This window comes from Triticum aestivum, chromosome 4D, assembly GCF_018294505.1.
Source record: "Triticum aestivum cultivar Chinese Spring chromosome 4D, IWGSC CS RefSeq v2.1, whole genome shotgun sequence".
NCBI classification, from domain to species: Eukaryota; Viridiplantae; Streptophyta; class Magnoliopsida; order Poales; family Poaceae; genus Triticum; species Triticum aestivum.
In genome coordinates this window covers 379302147-379323460 of record NC_057805.1, presented here as the reverse complement: position 1 = coordinate 379323460, position 21314 = coordinate 379302147, and the positions used below count along the sequence as shown (strand labels likewise).

The 21314-nt window shown below is 46.8% G+C and overlaps 1 protein-coding gene across 1 annotated transcript; it reads right to left on the bottom strand.

Annotated features, from left to right (window-relative positions):
- Nucleotides 1-20013: 20013 nt before the first annotated feature.
- Nucleotides 20014-21002, bottom strand: LOC123100074 (protein RADIALIS-like 3). Its single transcript, XM_044522062.1, has 2 exons — nt 20462-21002; nt 20014-20353 (listed from the first exon to the last, which is right to left on the bottom strand). The coding sequence occupies exons 1-2, from the start codon at nt 20698-20700 to the stop codon at nt 20332-20334; spliced, it is 261 nt and encodes an 86-aa protein (XP_044377997.1). The 5' UTR covers nt 20701-21002; the 3' UTR covers nt 20014-20331.
- Nucleotides 21003-21314: the final 312 nt, after the last annotated feature.

The window sequence follows — 21314 nt, the reverse complement described above, 5'->3', positions numbered from 1 at the left end:
TCCCGGATGAGATCCCGGACGTCACGAGGAGTTCCGGAATGGTCCGGAGGTAAAGATTTATATATGGGAAGTCCTGTTTTGGTCACCGGAAAAGTTTCGGGTGCTATCGGTAACATACCGGGACCACCGGGAGGGTCCCGGGGGTCCACAAGGTGGGGCCACCGGCCCCAGAGGGCTGCATGGGCCAAGTGTGGGAGGGGACCAGCCCCAGGTGAGCTGGGTCGCCCCCCCACAAGAGGCCCAAGGCGCAGTGAAGGGGAAGGGGGAAACCCTAGGCTCAGATGGGCCTAAGGCCCACCTAGTGGTGCGCACCCCTCTCTCCCCCCTTGGCCGCCCCTCCAAGTCCCATCTAGGGCTGGCCGCACCCCTCGGGGGGAACCCTAGATGGGGGCGCAGCCCCTCCCCCTCCCCTATATATAGTGGGGGTTTTGGGGCTGCCAGAGACATGAGAACATCTCTCTCTTGGCGCAGCCCTACCCCTCTCCCTCCTCGTCTCTCGCAGTGCTTGGCGAAGCCCTGCTGGAGTGCCACACTCCTCCATCACCACCATGCTGTTGTGCTGCTGCTGGACGGAGTCTTCCCCAACCTCTCCCTCTCTCCTTGCTGGATCATGGCGTGGGAGACGTCACCGGGCTGCACGTGTGTTGAACGCGGAGGCGTCGTGGTTCGGCGCTTAGATCGGACTCAACCGCGATCTGAATCGCTACGAGTACGACTCCTTCATCCGTGTTCTTGCAACGCTTCCGCATAGCGATCTACAATGGTATGTAGATGCACTCCCCTTCCCCTCGTTGCTAGATTACTCCATAGATTGATCTTGGTGATGCGTAGAAAATTTTGAATTTCTGCTACGTTCCCCAACAGTGGCATCATGAGCTAGGTCTATGCGTAGTTTCTATGCACGAGTAGAACACAAAGTAGTTGTGGGCGTCGATTTTGTCAATTTACTTGCCGTTACTAGTCTTATCTTGATTCGGCGGCATCGTGGGATGAAGCGGCCCGGACCGACCTTACACGTACTCTTACGTGAGACAGGTTCCACCGACTGACATGCACTAGTTGCATAAGGTGGCTAGCGGGTGTCTGTCTCTCCCACTTTAGTCGGATCGGATTCGATGAAAAGGGTCCTTATGAAGGGTAAATAGAAATTGGCATATCACGTTGTGGCTTTTGCGTAGGTAAGAAACGTTCTTGCTAAAATCCCATAGCAGCCACGTAAAACATGCAACAACAATTAGAGGACGTCTAACTTGTTTTTGCAGGGTATGCTATGTGATGTGATATGGCCAAAAGGATGTGATGAATGATATATGTGATGTATGAGATTGATCATGTTCTTGTAATAGGAATCACGACTTGCATGTCGATGAGTATGACAACCGGCAGAAGCCATAGGAGTTGTCTTAATTTATTGTATGACCTGCGTGTCAATGAAAACGCCATGTAATTACTTTACTTTATTGCTAACCGTTAGCCATAGTAGTAGAAGTAATAGTTGGCGAGACAAGTTCATGAAGACACGATGACGGAGATCATGATGATGGAGATCATGGTGTCATGCCGGTGACAAAGGTGATCATGCCGCGCCTCGAAGATGGAGATCAAAAGGCGCGAGATGATATTGGCCATATCATGTCACTTTATGATTTACATGTGATGTTTGTCATGTTTACATCTTATTTGCTTAGAACGACGGTAGCATAAATAGGATGATCCCTCACTAAAATTTCAAGAGACGTGTTCCCCCTAACTGTGCACCGTTGCGAAGGTTCGTTGTTTCGAAGCACCACCTGATGATCGGGTGTGATAGATTCTAACGTTCGAATACAACGGGTGTTGACGAGCCTAGCATGTACAGACATGGCCTCAGAACACATGCGAAACACTTAGGTTGACTTGACGAGCCTAGCATGTACAGACATGGCCTCGGAACACAAGAGACCGAAAGGTCGAACATGAGTCGTATAGCAGATACGATCAACATGGAGATGTTCACCGATGATGACTAGTCCGTCTCACGTGATGATCGGATACGGCCTAGTTTGACTCGGATCATGTATCACTTAGATGACTAGAGGGATGTCTATCTGAGTGGGAGTTCATTAAATAATCAGATGAACTTAATTATCATGAACATAGTCAAAAGGTCTTTGCAAATTATGTCATAGCTTATGCTTTAGTTCTACTGTTTAAGATATGTTCCTAGAGAAAATTTAGTTGAAAGTTGATAGTAGCAATTATGCGGACTGGGTCTGTAAACTGAGGATTGTCCTCATTGCTGCACAGAAGGCTTGTGTCCTTAATGCACCGCTCGGTGTGCTGAACCTCAGCGTCGTCTGTAGATGTTGCGGAACATCTGACATACACGTTTTGGTGACTACTTGATAGTTCAGTGCGTAATGCTAACGGTTTAGAATTGTGGCACCAAAGACGGTTTTGAAACGTCGCAGAACATATGAGATGTTCCGAAGACTGAAATTGGGATTTCAGACTAGTTCCCACGTCAAGAAGTATGAGACCTCTGACAAGTTTCTTAAGCCTGCAAACTAAGGGAGAAAAGCTCAATCGTTGAGCATGTGCTCAGATTGTCTGAGTACCACAATCGCTTGAATCGAGTGGGAGTTAATCTTCCAGATGAGATAGTGATGGTTCTCCATAGTCACTGCCACCAAGCTATTAGAGCTTCGTGATGAACTATAACATATCAGGGATAGATATGATGATCCTTGAGCAACTCGCGATGTTTGACACCGCAAAAGTAGAGATCAAGAAGGAGCATCAATTGTTGATGGTTAGTAAAACCACTAGTTTCTAGAAGGGCAAGGGCAAAAGGGATACTTCATGAAACAGCAAATCATTTGCTGCTCTAGTGAAGAATCCCAAGGTTGAACCCAAACCCGAGACTAAGTGCTTCTCTAATGAGGGGAACGGTCACTGAAGCAGAGCTACCCTAGATACTTGGTAGATGAGAAGGCAGGCAAGGTCGACAGAAGTATATTGGATATACATTATATGAATGTGTACTTTACTAGTACTCCTAGCAGCACCAGGGTATTAGATACCGGTTCGATTGCTAAGTGTTAGTAACTCGAAATAAAAGCTGCGGAATAAACGGAGACTAGCTAAAGGTGAGATGACGATATGTGTTGGAAGTGTTTCCAAGGTTGATGTGATCAAGCATCGCATGCTCCCTCTACCATCGAGATTGGTGTTAAACCTAAATAATTGTTATTTGGTGTTTGCGTTGAGCACAAATATGGTTGGATTATGTTTATCGCAATACGGTTATTCATTTAAGGAGAATAATGGTTACTCTGTTTATTTGAATAATACCTTCAATGGTCTTGCACCTAAAATGAATCTCGATCGCAGTGATACACATGTTCGTGCCAAAAGATATAAAATAGTAATGATAGTGCCACATACTTGTGGCACTGCCATTTGAGTCATATTGGTATAGAATGCATGAAGAAGCTCCATGTAGATGGATCTTTGGACTCACTCATTTTTGAAAAGATTGAGACATGCGAACCATGTCTATTGGTATATATGCATGAAGAAACTCCATGCAGATGGATAGTTTGGACTCACTTGATTTTGAATCACTTGAGACATGCAAATCATACCACATGGGCAAGATGACTGAAAGGCCTCGTTTTCAGTAAGACGGAACAAGAGAGCAACTTGTTGGAAGTAATACATTTTGATGTCTGCAGTCCAATGAGTGCTGAGGCATGCAGTGGATATCGTTATGTTCTTACTTCACAGATGATTTGAGTAGATGCTGAGTGTATTTACTCGATGAAACACAAGTCTGAATTATTGAAAGGTTCAAGTAATTTCAGAGTGAAGTTGAAGATCGTCGTGACAAGAGGATAAAATGTCTGTGATATGATCATAGAGATGAGTATCTGAGTTACGAGTTTGGCACACAATTAAGAAATTGTGGAAATTGTTTCACGACTAATACCGCTTGGAGCACCATAGTGTGATGGTGTGTCTGAACATCATAACTGCACTCTATTGGATATGGTGCATACCATGATGTCTCTTTACCACTATCGTTTATGGGTTAGGCATTAGAGACAACCGCATTCACTTTAAATAGGGCACCACGCAATTCCGTTGAGACGACACCGTATGAACTATGGTTTAGAGAAGCCTAAGCTGTCGTTTCTTAAAAGTTTGGGGCTGCGATGCTTATGTGAAAAGTTTCAGGCTGATAAGCTCGAACCCAAAGCGGATAAATGCATCTTCATAGAATACCCAAAACAGTTGGGTATACCTCCTATTTCAGATCCGGAAGCAAGGTGATTGTTTCTAGAAACAGGTCCTTTCTCGAGGAAAAGTTTCTCTCGAAAGAATTCAGTGGGAGGATGGTAGAGACTTGATGAGGTTATTGAACCGTCACTTCAACTAGTGTGTAGCAGGGCACAAGAAATTGTTCCTGTGGCACCTACACCAATTGAAGTGGAAGCTTATGATAGTGATCATGAAACTTCGGATCAAGTCACTACCAAACCTCGTAGGACGACGAGAATGCGTACTACTTCAGAGTAGTACGTGATCCTGTCTTGGAAGTCATGTTGCTAGACAACAATGAACCTACGAGCTATGGAGAAGCGATGGTGGGCCCGGATTCCGACGAATGGCTCGAGGCCATGAATCCGAGAGAGGATCCATGTATAAAAGCAAAGTATAGACTTTGGAAGAAATACTTGATAGTCGTAAGGCTGTTGGGTGCAGATGGATTTTAAAAGGAAGACAGACAATGATGGTAAGTGTCACCATTAAGAAAGCTCGGCTTGTCGTTAAGATGTTTTCCGACAAGTTCAAGGAGTTGACTATGATGAGACTTTCTCACTCGTAGCGATGCTAAGAGTCTGTTGGAATTATATTAGCAGTTACTGCATTATTTATGAAATCTTGCAGATAGGATGTCAAAACATTGTTTCCTCGACGATTTTCTTGAGGAAAGGTTGTATGTGATACAACCAGAAGGTTTTGTCAATCCTGAAAGATGCTAACAAGTATGCAAAGCTCCAGCAATCCTTCTAAGGACTGGAGTAAGCATCTCGGAGTTGGAATGTACGCTTTGATGAGATGATCAAAGATTTTGGGTTTATACAAAGTTTATGAGAAACTTGTATTTCCAAAGAAGTGAGTGGGAGCACTATAGAATTTTTGATGAGTATATGTTGTTAACATATTGTTGATCAGAAATGATGTAGAATTTCTGGAAAGCATACAGGGTTATTTGAAAAGTGTTTTTCAATGGAAAACCTGGATTAAGCTACTTGAACATTGAGCATCAAGATCTATAAGGATAGATCAAAAACCGCTTAATAGTACTTTTCAAATGAATACATACCGTGACAAGATTTTGAAGGAGTTCAAAATAGACCAGCAAAAGAAGGAGTTCTTGGCTGTGTTACAAGGTGTGAGTATTGAGTAAGACTCAAGACCTGACCACAGCAGAAGAGAGAGAAAGGACGAAGGTCGTCCCCTATGCTTTAGACGTAGGCTCTACAGTATGCTATGTTGTGTACCGCACATGAAGTGTGCCTAGCCATGAGTTAGTCAAGGGGTACAATAGTGATCCGGGAATGGATCACATGACAGCGGTCGAACTTATCCTTAGTATCTAGTGGACTAAGGAATTTTCTCGATTATGGCGTAAAGGGTTACGTCGATGCAAGCTTTGACACTAATCCGGATGACTCTGAGTAGTAAACCAGATTCGTATAGTAGAGCAGTTATTTGAAATGGCTCCAAGTAGCGCGTGGTAGCTGCATCCACAAGATGACATAGATATTCGTAAAGCACACACGGATCTGAAAGGCTCAGACCCGTTGACTAATAACCTCTCTCACAAGCAAGATATGAACAAACCCCATGGGTGTTGGATTCATTACATTCACATGGTGATGTGAACTCTTGGGTATCAATCACATGGCGATGTGAACTAGATTATTGACTCTAGTGCAAGTGGGAGACTGTTAGAAATATGCCCTAGAGGCAATAATAAATTGGTTATTATTATATTTCCTTGTTCATGATAATCGTTTATTATCCATGCTAAAATTGTATTGATAGGAAACTCAGATACATGTGTGGATACATAGACAACACCATGTCCCTAGTAAGCCTCTAGTTGACTAGCTCGTTGATCAATAGATGGTTACGGTTTCCTGACCATGGACATTGGATGTCGTTGATAACGGGATCACATCATTAGGAGAATGATGTGATGGACAAGACCCAATCCTAAGCCTAGCACAAGATCGTGTAGTTCGTTTACTAAGAGCTTTTCTAATGTCAAGTATCATTTCCTTAGACCATGAGATTGTGCAACTCCCGGATACCGTAGGAATGCTTTGGGTGTACCAAACGTCACAACGTAACTGGGTGGCTATAAAGGTGCACTACAGGTATCTCCGAAAGTGTCTATTGGGTTGGCACGAATCGAGACTGGGATTTGTCACTCCGTGTAAAGGGAGAGGTATCTCTGGGCCCACTCGGTAGGACATCATCATAATGTGCACAATGTGACCAAGGAGTTGATCACGGGATGATGTGTTACGGAACAAGTAAAGAGACTTGCCGGTAACGAGATTGAACAAGATATCGGGATACCGACGATCGAATCTCGGGCATGTAACATACCGATAGACAAAGGGAATTGTATACGGGATTGATTGAATCCCCGACATCGTGGTTCATCCGATGAGATCATGATGGAACATGTGGGAGCCAACATGGGTATCCAGATCCCGCTGTTGGTTATTGGCCGGAGAACGTCTCGGTCATGTCTGCATGGTTCCCGAACCCGTAGGGTCTACACACTTAAGGTTCGATGACGCTAGGGTTATAGAGAATAGATATACGTGGTTACCGAATGTTGTTCGGAGTCCCGGATGAGATCCCGGACGTCACGAGGAGTTCCGGACTGGTCCGGAGGTAAAGATTTATATATGGGAAGTCCTGTTTTGGTCACCGGAAAAGTTTCGGGTGCTATCGGTAACGTACCGGGACCACCGGGAGGGTCCCCGGGGTCCACCAGGTGGGGCCACCGGCCCCATAGGGCTGCGTGGGCCAAGTGTGGGAGGGGACCAGCCCCAGGTGAGCTGGTGCGCCCCCCCACAAGAGGCCCAAGGCGCAGGGAAGGGGAAGGGGAAACCCTAGGCTCAGATGGGCCTAAGGCCCACCTAGTGGTGCGCACCGCTCTCTCCCCCCTTGGCTACCCCTCCAAGTCCCATCTAGGGCTGGCCGCACCCCTTGGGGGGGAACCCTTGATGGGGGCGCCGCCCCTCCCCCTCCCCTATATATAGTGGGGGTTTTGGGGCTGCCAGAGACATGAGAACATCTCTCTCTTGGCGCAGCCCTACCCCTCTCCCTCCTCGTCTCTCGCAGTGCTTGGCGAAGCCCTGCTGGAGTGCCACACTCCTCCATCATCACCATGCCGTTGTGCTGCTGCTGGACGGAGTCTTCCCCAACCTCTCCCTCTCTCCTTGCTGGATCAAGGTGTGGGAGACGTCACCGGGCTGCACGTGTGTTGAACGCGGAGGCGCCGTGGTTCGGCGCTTAGATCGGACTCAACCGCGATCTGAATCGCTACGAGTACGACTCCTTCATCCGCGTTCTTGCAACGCTTCCGCATAGCAATCTACAATGGTATGTAGATGCACTCCCCTTCCCCTCGTTGCTAGATTACTCCATAGATTGATCTTAGTGATGCGTAGAAAATTTTGAATTTCTGCTACGTTCCCCAACATCTTCTGGTCGCGTGAGACGACGGAGAGGACGAGGGCGGCACGGCGGAGCTCGGGGGCGCGTCGGAGAGGCTCGGGGATGGCTGTGGACACGACTATGGCGATGGCGGCGCTCGGCACGTTCGGTGGCGAGAGGGAGAGAGAGCAGAGGAGGTGGATGAGCTCGAGAGAGAGTGAGAGGGGGTCAGGGTGTGTGTGTGGTGCTCGTGGGCGCGTTGGGTAGTGGCGGGAAGCAGGAGGTGGCGCGGCGCGTGGTCGCGCGCATCAGGCACGCGCCTCCCATCCTTCTCGCGAGAGGAGGGAGATGACTGGCACGGGCCAGCACAGCGCTGGGCCGGCCAAGTGGGCTACACAGGTAAGCTCCGGGTAAAACTCTCTTCTCTGTTATTAATTGTTTCTGTTTTCTAATTTTGCAGTTTGTTTCTGATTTAGTTTTAATACCAAACCCATTCTATAAATCCTGAAAATATTTGTGGGCAGTAACTGAATTATTTCAGAGGACCTCAGCTCTTTTCAGAATTGTTGGAGCATTTAAAATTACTTATAGCATTTAAATGCCCCAATTCAATACATATGATTTAATTCAAAAAATCCAGGATGACCTAGAAAAAAGTGCACCATTTTTGGCAGAGGTTCTAGACCAATTCAAAAATGATGAACTTTTGTGAAGGGCATTTTGGGTTCATTGAAATGTTTTTCCATTGAATCTGGTATTGTTCAGGGGGGTGCTCGGGTTTGTTGAACCCCATTTCAAGTTTAAAGAGAATTTAAACATGATGACATGATGAGAAAGCAAAATCAAACAGGGGCTGATCTAGGGCTGTGACAATTCAATTCTTAACATTGGTGGTGAACCAACTTTTTATAAAGTAACTTAGTGCCCAAAAATAAAAGAAAACAGGGGCAATAAAATGAAAAAGAAAAGGCAAAAGAACAAAAAGAAAAGGGGGAAAAGGCCCCTGCCCCCCTGGGCCAAGCCCAACAGACCAGCCCGGTGGCCCATTCCCCCCACCGGTCGTCTCCTCCCACCCCACACTGTTATGCCGGTCGGGCGCCGCGGGCGCCACCCGACCACCTCGTCAGCAACGCCGACAAGGGGATAAGGGAGCCATTCCCGCGCCTCCTCGGGCTCCCCTCCCACTCCCCTCGTCCACTTCCCCCTCCACCTAGCTCGCTTGCCCACTCCCCCTCGCCTTCCTCCTGTGCTCGCAGCCGAGCTCATGCCCACCGCCACGCCCCATCGTCGACGCAGCCACCGGCCTCCCCTCTCCACACTAACGGGCCCAGGACGACCGCCGCTGTCCGCTCCGTCGACCACGCCCACACGCAAGAGCCGAAAGCCCCTCCATTGTCGACCCGGCCTTCTTCTTCCTCCTCGGATCATTGCCACCTCGCCAACAACTCCGGCAGCCGCGCGTCTTCCCCGGGCCTTCTCAGCGATGGTGGTGAGCTTCTGCTTCTCCTCCCCCTCGCCATTTGTCCGCCCGCGCCCCCGAGCTAGTCCCGCCACCGCGTCCGAGAGCTCGCCGCCGTAGCTCGCCTCGTCGTCATAGCCCCGGTCCCCTAAGCTCGAAAGCGAGCTTGGCCCCATGCTCCTGGGGATCCAAGGGACCCGTAGAGACAACCCGCGCCGCTCGCCGTACCCCCCTAGCGCCGCTCCGCCGCGAGCCCGACTCCGACCTCCGCTTCTGCTGGCCGCCGGAGCCGTCTCCGGCCGTTCCAGCCGATCCCACCGCCTTCATTCGACGCGGCTATGTCGCCGCGTTCGAACGCGCCAAGCCGCGAGCCCGGGGACCCTCTGTGGCCGATTCCCGACGATGGCAGAGCCCCCCGCCGCATTGTCGTGCACGCCGGCGCAACCACGGCGCTGTCCGCCGACGTGGCCGGCCAGGGCCACCCCCTGGGTCACTGACCTGCGGGTCCCAGGGGCCCAGCTGGACAGTTAACCTGGTCAACCCCGCTGACTGGACCGACCCTCGAGTCGCTGATAAATGGGGCCCACCTTCCCTAATTAACTAAAACGTTTTAAAAATAGTTAATTAACTTAATTGGACACTGACAGGTGGGCCCAGTAGTTTAACTAACTATGTTTAGATTAGTTTTTAACCCTGTTTAACCCACTGTCTACGACAGGTGGGTCCCAGCCGTTAGTTTGACCGGTCAACTAGCTTTTGAGTGCTGACATCACTCTGACCTCATGTTGACATCATTATTCCTTTTTCTGTCGAATTTAGTAATTAACAATAAATTCAGAATATTCCTAAAAACTTTAGAAATTCGAAGAAAATAAACCATAGTACGGATGAAAATACTTTGTACATGAAAGTTGCTTAGAACGATGAGACGAATCCGAATACGCGGTTTGTTCGTCTGCCACACGTCCCTAACATAGCGAACCTGCAACTGCCCCCTCCGTTTCATTTCTCCGAAAATGCCAAACACCGAGGATACTTTCCCGGATGTTTCCCCCTTCACCTGTATCACGCAGCACCATGTTAGAACATCCCTAACGCTGCTTATTGATATGTCTCCAACGTACCTACTTTTCCAAACACTTTTGCCCTTGTTTTGGACTCTAACTTGCATGATTTGAATGGAACTAACCCGGACTGACGTTGTTTTCAGCAGAACTGCCATGGTGTTATTTTTGTGCAGAAATAAAAGTTCTCGGAATGACCTGAAACTTCACGGAGAATATTTTTGGAATTAATAAAAAATAATGGCGAAAGAATCAACACCAGGGGGCCCACACCCTGTCCACGAGGGTGGAGGGTGCGCACACCCCCCTGGGGCGCGCGCCCTGCCTCGTGGGCCCCCTGAGGCTCCACCGACCTCAACTCCAACTCTACATATTCACGTTCGGGGAGGAAAAAAACCAGAGAGAAGGATTCATCGCGTTTTACGATACGGAGCCGCCGCCAAGCCCTAATCTCTCTCGGGAGGGCTGATCTGGAGTCCGTTTGGGGCTCCGGAGAGGGGAATCCATCGCCATCATCATCATCAACCTTCCTCCATCACCAATTTCATGATGCTCACAGCCGTGCGTGAGTAATTCCATTGTAGGCTTGCTGGACGGTGATGGGCTGGATGAGATTTACCATGTAATCGAGTTAGTTTTGTTAGGGTTTGATCCCTAGTATCCATTATGTTCTGAGATTGATGTTGCTATGACTTTGCTATGCTTAATGCTTGTCACTAGGGCCCGAGTGCCATGATTTTATATCTGAACCTATTATGTTTTCATGAATATATGTGAGTTCTTGATCCTATCTTGCAAGTCAATAGTCACCTACTATGTGTTATGATCCGGTAACCCCGAAGTGACAATAATCGGGACCACTCCCGGTGATGACCATAGTTTGAGGAGTTCGTGTATTCACTAACTGTTAATGCTTTGGTCGGGTAATCTATTAAAAGGAGGCCTTAATATCCCTTAGTTTCCAATAGGACCCCGCTGCCACGGGAGGGTAGGACAAAAGATGTCATGCAAGTTCTTTTCCATAAGCATGTATGACTATATTCAGAATACATGCCTACATTACATTGACGAACTTGAGCTAGTTCTGTGTCACCCTATGTTATAACTGTTACATGAGGAATCGCATCCGACATAATTATCCATCACTGATCCATTGCCTACGAGCTTTTGATATATTGATCTTTTCTTAGTTACTTTTCCGTTGCCATTGTTACAATTACTACAAAAACTACTACTGTTACTTTTGCCACGTTATCGTTACTTCCATACTACTTTGCTACTAAATATTTTGCTGCAGATATTAAGTCTTACAGGTGTGGTTGAATTGACAACTCAAGTGCTAATACTTGAGAATATTCTTTGGCTCCCCTTGTGTCGAATCAAGAAATTTGGGTTGAATACTCTACCCTCGAAAACTGTTGTGATCCCCTATACTTGTGGGTTATCACTTATTGTCTTGTCATGCATAGTTTTGCACTTGTTTGCTCTGTATTTATTGTTTTCCCCCCTCTTCTCTTCGGTAGACCCCGAGACCGCTGTTGATGTCCCTGTGATCGACTACGTCGACGACGACCCTTCTTCCCTTTCAGCGGACCTTCCAGGCAAGCCCCCCTTTGATCATCCCGATATCGCCCATTCCATTCTCTCATGCTTGCATTAGATTTTGCTACTGTAATTGATTGCTCCTATTCTGATGCATAGCCTGCTTTTGTACCTACTGTTGTACCTTACCTGCTTATCCTCAACTACTTAGTATAGGTTGGTTAGTGATCCATCAATGACCCCCACCTTGTCCTTGTTACCCCTGCTTCATCATCGATGACTCGATCAACGTGATCAACGACCAGAGCCCGACACCTCACATCACATCACGCCCCTTTTGTTGCTCGACTCTACAGAGCTACTATCGAGTGCCGAGGGTGATACCTCATAACGCACTCCTGGTAATGACTCTGTAGTGTAGCTATTCGGTCGTGGTCATCGAGGGTGATTCCTTCTTTACCACTCCCGATACGACTCTGTCGTGCAACCCCTCAAGTGTGAACCTCAAGGGTGGTTCCTCTTACGTTCACCTTGACGATTACATCGAGTGGAATCCACCGAGGGTGATTCCTCAGGTTTTCCCCTTGATGTTTGGACACACGGTTACCTTGACTTTACTTGAGACCTTTGTGAAAGTCGGGCGGGCCCGGAGAGCACCCACAAGATAATTACGTGGCACAGCCGGACATTCTGGGCCCTTGCCGTAAGTCCACGAGACGGGGCGACGGGGTCACATTATCGTGAGTCTCTGCTCGTCTCCGCAACCTACTAATACACTAATGGTTTGGGTATTTGTTCTGAGTTGGCCTTTGGCCTTTACGCACTAACCACCATGCGAGAATAGTTATGGGCCTCGACGTCGTAGTATCAGCCGAAGCTTTGTCAAATGTCCAGTTCAGCATTGCAGCACGACTGGGCTGGCACCCCAGAGGTGGTGCCTAGGTTCTCCCTGCACGCAACGACCCGGGTGCAACGGGCGATGGACCCAGACCCCGGAGTGCTTACGATGTAGACCGGCGGGGACCTCTCTCCTGAGCCTAGGTAGGGCTACTACGTGTTGATCTTCCGAGGCCGGGCATTGACCCAGAAAAGTGTGTCCAGCCAGAGTAATCAAGCGTGTTGGAAAACGTGGTGCACCCCTGTAGGGAAGATTATCTATCTGAATAGTCGTGTCCACGGTAACAGACGTCCAGACTTGTATCCTGATCTATTACAACTAGAAATGGATACTTGAGATATGTGGACTCGGGATTGCTTTCTCGCAGGGAGTCGAGGAAGGATCTTTGGGCATTAATACTACAACATGCTTGTTAATGATAAACTGTTATTCTTTACTCTTCTACATGCTGCAAGATGCTTGGAGCTGCTTGAAGATGCTAGTCTTCGATAGGCTAGGCCTTCCCCTCTATACTGGCATTCTGCAGTCCAGTCCACAGATACAACCCTTCCATTTGATACCAATGCATACTTAGTATAGATCTAATGCTTGCGAGTACTTTGGATGAGTACTCACGGTTGCTTTGCTACCCCTTTTCCCCTTTCTTCCTTCTTTCCGGTTGTTGCAACCAGTTGGTGGATCCCTGGAGCTAGATGCCACCGTCGACGAATACTACTACATGGATGCCACCGAAGACCAGGAGTAGTTAGGAGGTCCCAGGCAGGAGGCCTTGCCTCTTCGATCGTTGTTGCTTTTGTGTTTTCCTTCTTAAGGCAGTCTTGTTTAACTTATGTCTGTACTCAGATATTGTTGCTTTCACCAACGCTTGTGTATCGAGCTATGTATTCGAGCCCTCGAGGCCCCTGGCTTGTAATATGAAGCTTGTGTTAATTTATTTGTGTCTAGAGTTGTGTTGTGATATCTTCCCGTGAGTCCCTGTTCTTGATCGTACACATTTGCGTGTATGATTAGTGTACGGTCGAATCAGGGGCGTCACAATGACATGTATAAAAAATATGAACGGTGGCCATGCCACAAATACTATGTCAACTATATGATCATGCAAAGCAATATGACAATGATGGTATGTGTCATAATAAAATGGAACAGTGGGAGTTGCATTGCAATATATCTCAGAATGGCTATGGAAATTCCATAATAGGTAGGTATGTTGGCTGTTTTGAGGAAGATATAAGGTGGGTTATGTGTGAAAGAGCGTATCATATCACGGGGTTTGGATGGACCGACGAAGTTTGCACCACAACTCAAGGTGAGTAAGGGCAATGCACGGTACCGAAGAGGCTAGCAAAATGCGGAAGGGTGAGAGCACGTATAATCCATGGACTCAACATTAGTCAAAAAGAACACACATACTTATTGCAAAAGTTTATTAGCCCTCGAAGCAAAGTACTACTACACATGCTCCTAGGGGGATAGATTGGTCGGAAAAGACCATCGCTCGTCCCCTACCTCCACTCATAAGGAAGACAATAAAAAATAAATCACGGTCCAATTTCATAGCATAACGAGAGACCATACGTGCATGCTTCGGAAATCACAAACCTTAACACAAATATTCTTACTTCATCTATGCTTGTTTTGTTGACATGGTAATCCAGTAGTGTGGTGAAGCTCCCCGCATTATGAACAATGCCACATTATGATATTGATATTTTGAACTTACTCTTTATTTTCTAATTTGAAATTGGATGGAATTGACAACACAATTATTATCTTTGTTTATACACATGCAAAATTTGTCATCTCTCTGCTTGTTTCAGGGTGATATGCATGATGGCATGCACAAGTCTGCTGAAGGCTGTGAGACAAACCCAATGTATATTGCAGCAAAGAAGGTAAAACATCTTGAAGATAGCGAGACAACCCCAAAGTCTTGTCTTGATGCAGTGTTCAAGTTACTTGAGACTAGCAGTCAGACAAGCTCACAGAATTCGCTGTCTGAATCAATTCGACTTCTTTAGTCCCAAGTTCTAGCAGAAAGGCATTCTGCAACTCAACTTCGATTTGAAGTCCTATCTCTAAGAAAGATTGCGGAGAACACCAATGAGAACCTCATTGCTAAACAGCTACACCTGGAAGCTATGATCGACATGCTAGGCCGGTCTCACAGCCTTGCTCAGCAGCTTGCGCAGCAATTCCCGTGCAAGGGTAACCTTTCTTGAACTGTCTTGGAAGTGGTCTTGGTTCAGTATTATTTTGTTACGCTGCAATGGCGCCCAGTTTTTGTAATGTGCTTCTTCGTTGCGCTTTATGATCACTAGTGGCGAACTTCGATGCCCACTGGATGTAATATACCATAAATCCTTTATTATATAGTGTAGGTTTATTCTAAGTTAATATGCCGTAATTTCTTTATTGTATAGAGTAGGTTTGTTCTTAATTCCTACTAGTTACTGCCATCATTCGCTATCTGAAAAAAATGGAGAATCTGATGTAGTTGACTGGGCCAAAACATTCGCCTCTAACGGGCCTGCATTTTAGCATGCCACAATTGGGTCGGCTGCAACTTTCTTGGGCCTGAAAGGCCATTGGGGCCTTCACACTTTGCGCCAGGCCCACAACTTACACGGGCCTATATTTGATCCAAAGTTTAGTTGGGCCTTTAGTGGACCCAGCGCTTAGTTGGGCCCATGTAGCTTTGGGCCATTAGCAGGCTGAATATTCTGCTGGCCTGTTACGGCCCAGAAGAAACCATGGGCCTTTAGCAGGCCGAAATACATGTCAGGCCTCAATTTTCACTAGTCGTTGATAGGCCATCAGCAGGCTGAAATGTAGACCAGACCATTATTGGCCCTGTTATATGACGGGTCATTACCAGGCCGAAACATATCTCGGGCCTTAGTTGGCCCACTGATATCATGGGCCTTTAAGAGGCCGAAAGCTTAGTAGAGGCATCAACGGGCCGAATTATACGACAGGCCTTTAACAGGCCCAAAGTCATGTTGGGCTGAACTGTTGCCACCTTGATCACGGGCCGTTAGAGGGCCGGATGGCGCGTCGAACCATATATGGCCCATGGGCAGCACGGGCCATTCCCAGGCCGAAAGACACACCAGACTGAAATGGGCCCATGTCTACATCGGGCCTCTAACAGGCCAAAATGTCATTGGGGCGTAATTGGGCCCAAATATTCGGCGAACAGTTAATGGGCCAGACCTGGCTTCAGGACATAAATGGGCCATGTTTAAACAGGCCGTTATTGGGCTGGCCCACTACCTGAGTAAATACTACGGGCCTTTGACTGGGCCGGCCGTTTTAACCTATACGGGCCTCTGTTGGGCCCTACCACGTGTCGACGTATCATAAGTATGTCTCCTCCATTGGACGGACGACATCTGGCCCATCGAGGAGCCGACACGTCTTTCCTCCGGTCAATGATGATTTTACATGTGGAAAATCTCCATTGGTCCGGGCTGTTAACGGGTTATCGGATCCAAACCGGAACCCGATAGCTTAACGGCGACCCGTTACGGTGGATGCCACGTGTCGGTTACCCTTGACGAAAGTACTTCCATGACACGCCATTTATCGTCATGAAAGTGGACACTTCCGTGATGATAATTTTGGTATTGTCATGGAACACTTCTATGACATCACAGGTATGACTATCTTGATTATGTCATAAAATCGTCATGAATGTACATGCATGACAAAAAACATGACCTATTGTGACAAACACGTATCATCACGGAAGTGTATTTTTTGTAGTGCTTTGTCTACATCATGTCATATTACTTAAGGCGTTACTCCGTTTGTCATGAACTTAATACCATAGATGCTTGTTGGATAGCCTTCGATTGGTGGAGTAATAGTAGTATATGCAGGCAGGAGTCGGTCTACTTGTCTCGAACGTGATGCCTATAGACATGATCATTGCCGTGAATATGTAATAACTATGTGTTTTTTCTACCAATTGCCCAATAGTAATTTGTTCACCCACCATATGTTATGTGTACGAGAGAGAAGCCTCTAGTAAAAACTATGGCCCCTAGTTTACTTTAATCTTATTATAAAATCCAAAAATATTTTGCTGTAATTTATTTACTTTTATTTTACTTTGCAATTTATCCATCTACAAGATTTAATCCTTGGAAGTAACGAGTTCAAGGGGATTGACATCCCTCTTGCTCACGTTGGGTGCAAGTATTTGCTTTTCGTGTGTGCAGGTGCTAAAGACGGAAATTTGTGTGGTTCTCCTATAGGTATGATAACCTTGGTTCTCACTGAGGTAAATACTTATCTCTACTGTGCTGCATCTCCCTTCCTCTTTGGAGAAAATCCCAACGCAGCTCAAGTAGCAGTGTCTCTATCAAGTCGATATATGACTTCTCGGTGACTGATCCTTTCGCAGAAATAATGCATGACTCGAATTCGGAAGAAGATGAATTTGATTTGTAATAACAGTTTGAACTTTGTAATCTTTGAATTTTGGCCTTGTAATGTTAGAATTTGAACCTTCCAATATTTCTGGTATTTGTGGTACAATGTTTGAAATGGCACTGTCTTCTTTTTTCTTTGAAATGTCCTGCTGGAATTTATACATGTGGAGTAGTCCGAGTACGGATGCAAGCGAACGGCGTCCTACTCCTTTTATGGGGATCGCAATGGCTTTCCAGAAGCTCGTAACATCGGTCCCGATAAGCCCCAATTTACTGCTTCTTCTCCGCTAATAAAACCTACTCCTTCAACTCGCTCTAAAAAAATTGGATTCTGTGTAATAAGTTGTTGATATTCAACAACTCCGCGTAAAAAATACTCAAAAAAAGAGGGCGCTCCGGAGGCAGAAATAGAACTCGCCAACCCGCATGACATGGGATTGAGATGATTCAAAAGGCAAAGTTCTTTGTTTATACGAAATGAACTTTCTTGTTGACTATCTTTCAGCTTGAAGACATTTTAGATTAGCTTGTACATAAGGCAATTTATTTCTATGTAATTATATTTTTCAGTTCATGCTCTCATAGTCCATTACAATGAGAGCACGCACAGATAAATAACCAATGGATTTCGATAAGAGCATCCGAACCCTAAACCCTAAAAATTAGAATGTAATTTGTTATAAACTCTGTCATAGCAGAATTTATAAGGTACTATGTTCTAACCACCTACACACCGTTTTTATATTGTTTTTCTAACCCGCCTAACATTTTTTGTGACACAAAACATTTTCTGTGACACTACAAATCGTCCCAGAAAATGGGCATCCCTAGTGACGCTCCAAAACGTCGCTGAAAATCAGGTCAGAACATCGTCAAAGTTGCCGAGGGCTCCAAAGGGGTCTAGTTGGAATGTCGTTTCGGCTGGATTTCTCCTCTCAGAGTCCCATATGCCCTGTGTCAAAGTGCAAATAGCATATGGCTGAAAACCCACACCAAGAAAAACAATGATATCAAACAAATTGCGCAAGAGGTCATGGTTATCGATCCTATTTGGATGATGCCCTGCCATCACTACATCATATGAGACACACTCCCTTAGGATTAGACCGAGGCACGACTCCTTGCAAGGTGCGCAAAGGCCTACGTTGTAACTAAAGTCGAGCTTACAAGGTGCACAAAACCTGGGGAAGCAGTTCCTACAGGACATCCCGGGGATAGCTGAGATGAAGTGCATCGATTGGCAGTAAATCGACGATAACAAGACAACTTTGATGTCGTGGATCGATGATTTACTTCTTGTGGCATTGACAAGCTTGTGAGCAAAGTCAAGCAGAATTGGTGTGGGGAACTCATCCTCTAGTTCTATACCATAATTGGTGTGAGGAACTCGTCCTCTAGTTCTATATCACAATTGGTGTGACGAACTCATCCTCACAGAGTATGATAAAAAAGCTTGATGTCTAGGAGAAGCCAAATATTAGTGCTAGAGCTTGCGGGATGTACAAGAAAGATTTCAAGGAAGGAGAAGTGGTTGAGTCGGGACATACCAACTTTCTCTTTCATGGCCTCTACACTATCAATGGTTCTTTGGCAAACCATCTCGCCAAAGGTTGGAGACTCAAATCATGTGAGGTCGTACTCCATCGACTTTCTCATTCATCTTGGTCGGTGCACCTCATAAATGTTATGTTATGGATTTCAAATTCGATATGGTCAAGAGGACGAGTAACGAGCTTAAACACTCATGTTGCTATGCCCCTATAGCATCCAGAAGCTCATCAAATCCAAATTCTTTGGAGGCACTTATGAGATGTAGGTTAAGTACACTTAGTTTACTCCCTCCATTGAGCACCATGACATCCTTCCTCGTGTTGATGCAAATGTTCGGCCACCCAAAGTGAAAATGTCCAAGTGAAGGATCCCACATGTACCTCGGACAACTCCAGGACCTTCTTATTCAACTCTCTCGGTGGTTACCCACTCAGATTTCATAGACAACTCCCGGGCAAGTATTCCTTCTCATGTTCTTGTCTTGTCTATATCGAGCAAAGCATGGCTACCTTTGCTATCTGCCAAGAAGCCTTTGAGAAGACGGTGGTGAGCGAGTTCCAGTCCTTCCACAAGCAAGTTTTATCCATTACAAAGAGCAAGAGATGGTGTCATAGAGAAAGATGCCATGGAATTAACCGACTCCCTCCACAATCGTCGAAAGTGAGACCTCCAGGGCTTAATCGACAGCGCCCATCAATGGGAAGCGGATCCCCTAACATCCTCAAGGGATGTCACGAAGCTACAGTGAAATGCGTGTGTAAAGTGAAGAAGGGGTGGCATGGTTACTGTAGCAACTACTGTGCGGCGGCTACTGTAGCATGTACAAAAATAAATCAAAAAATAATTTTATTGCACCATAAATTTGTTTGTGTGTAATTTTTGTAAATGTATACAGTAGATTTGTAATTTGTAAATTAATTATAATCATTTTAAGCTTAACCATATGGATGTGAAGAAGGGATGTCACGGTTACTGTAGCTTACGTGACATCCCTTGAGGATGTTAGAGGATCCGGTTCCCCATCAATGACCCCAACCGTCTAGCTAGTGGGACGGTCATCCTCTCCTTTTGGTGTCCTGATGCAGGGGGAGAGATAGATGCTAGATTTGCTTTGTGAGTCAAGGGGGAGATAGGGTAACATGCGAGTGTTGTCTTGGCTAAACAAACCAAACGGGCAATGGAAAAGGATACCAATATGAGAGTATATACGAGCAACTATTGTACACGGAATGGGCCGGACGGCAAATAACTTAAATTTATGACGAACATGATAGATGTGTGTGGTTCTTCGTTCATCCCCACTCAGAATCAGGCATGCATAACAGCGATACGTATTCATTCAGTCATTCGTTCATTCATCGGTAGCAAACATGCCATCACAAAAGCAGTAGTGCAAGCTTTACAGTTTACACCCATATATGCACACTGCTGTCACACAAGTGGAACATGCACACGTACGTGCTCTCGTCTCGCGACAGAGCTATACTACTGCATATACTCTCCAAGACCCAAACATAAAATACTAGGAGTAGATACGAAGTACATATACACGGCAGCTTGCATGCATAATAAGCTGCTAGCTAAGCTTTGGTCGTACTGCACTTGGTACCTACGTGTCCTTGGTTCGACTGTGTGAACCGCATGATCCCATCATGTCTGGGGCCGGTTGGTCCTGCATGCGGCGGGACAAGGTTATAATCAAGTGAGTACTTAGTCTACTGATCGGAAGTGCATACATAAATATCGAAAATCACTGATGATCGTACACGTGTATGCCTACCTGTTCCTGCCGTTGTTGCGGTTGGTGTTGCCGTTGGCGCCGCCGTTGGGGTAACCGTAGCGGCCGGACTCGATGTCGCCGATGTCCTGCGTCAGCAGGTCGTAGTGGCGCCTGACGTCGTCGGCCGTCTTGCCGCCGCCGACCGCCGCCGCCACGCGCTCCCAGAGGCCGGCCGTGTCGCGGCCGTACGTGGCCAGCGCGCGCTCGAACCTCTCGTTCTCGGCATCGCTCCACGCCATGTCCACGACCTTATCTCTACCTCAGAGCTCTCTCGCTACGCTTCCTAGCTCGACCTGACTAGTTTGGCTTCTTGTGGCGACCAATGGATGGATCGACCTGTGGGTTGCTGCTGCCGGAGGAGTACTCGATGGATCCATATTTATAGGGCCGGGGACGAAAGCCGTTGGCTTCGCGGCAACATGGATCTAATAAAAACTGCCGCAAATGGCGCAGCAGAGCAGTGCCTCTCCATTAAACTATCGAGGCTAGCGAGCTAGCGCTCGCCAAAGTGCTCCGATGCAAATTGCACTAGGCAGACAGGCAAAGGCGACGACGACGTCGCCGCGCGCATCGCCGGGCGGCTACGAGGAATGCCTAGACAGAGAGCGTGTGCGCGCGCGCGCGCCGGCCAGCGATTGGGGGATGCGTTTTATTCGACCGGGCCAACGTACGTAGGAAAGCATCGCTGCTTTGGGTGCCAATTAGCTCCTTATTTTAACCGCCTCTTGCTTGGCTTGATTTGTTAATGATCTGGAGGGTAAATTGGTTTCCAGATCAGCGGGATCGATGCTAATTCATCCTGGGTTAGCTAGCTAGCGACAAGTTTTCAGCTCTTCACGCGAAAGTTTTGATT

Coding starts and splice junctions, on each gene's coding strand:
- LOC123100074 (XM_044522062.1), bottom strand. CDS start 20,700: ATGGCGTGGAGCGATGCCGAGAACGAGAGGTTCGAGCGCGCGCTGGCC. Junction 20,354..20,461: donor CGCAACAACGGCAGGAACAG/GTAGGCATACAC, acceptor CGCCGCATGCAG/GACCAACCGGCCCCAGACAT.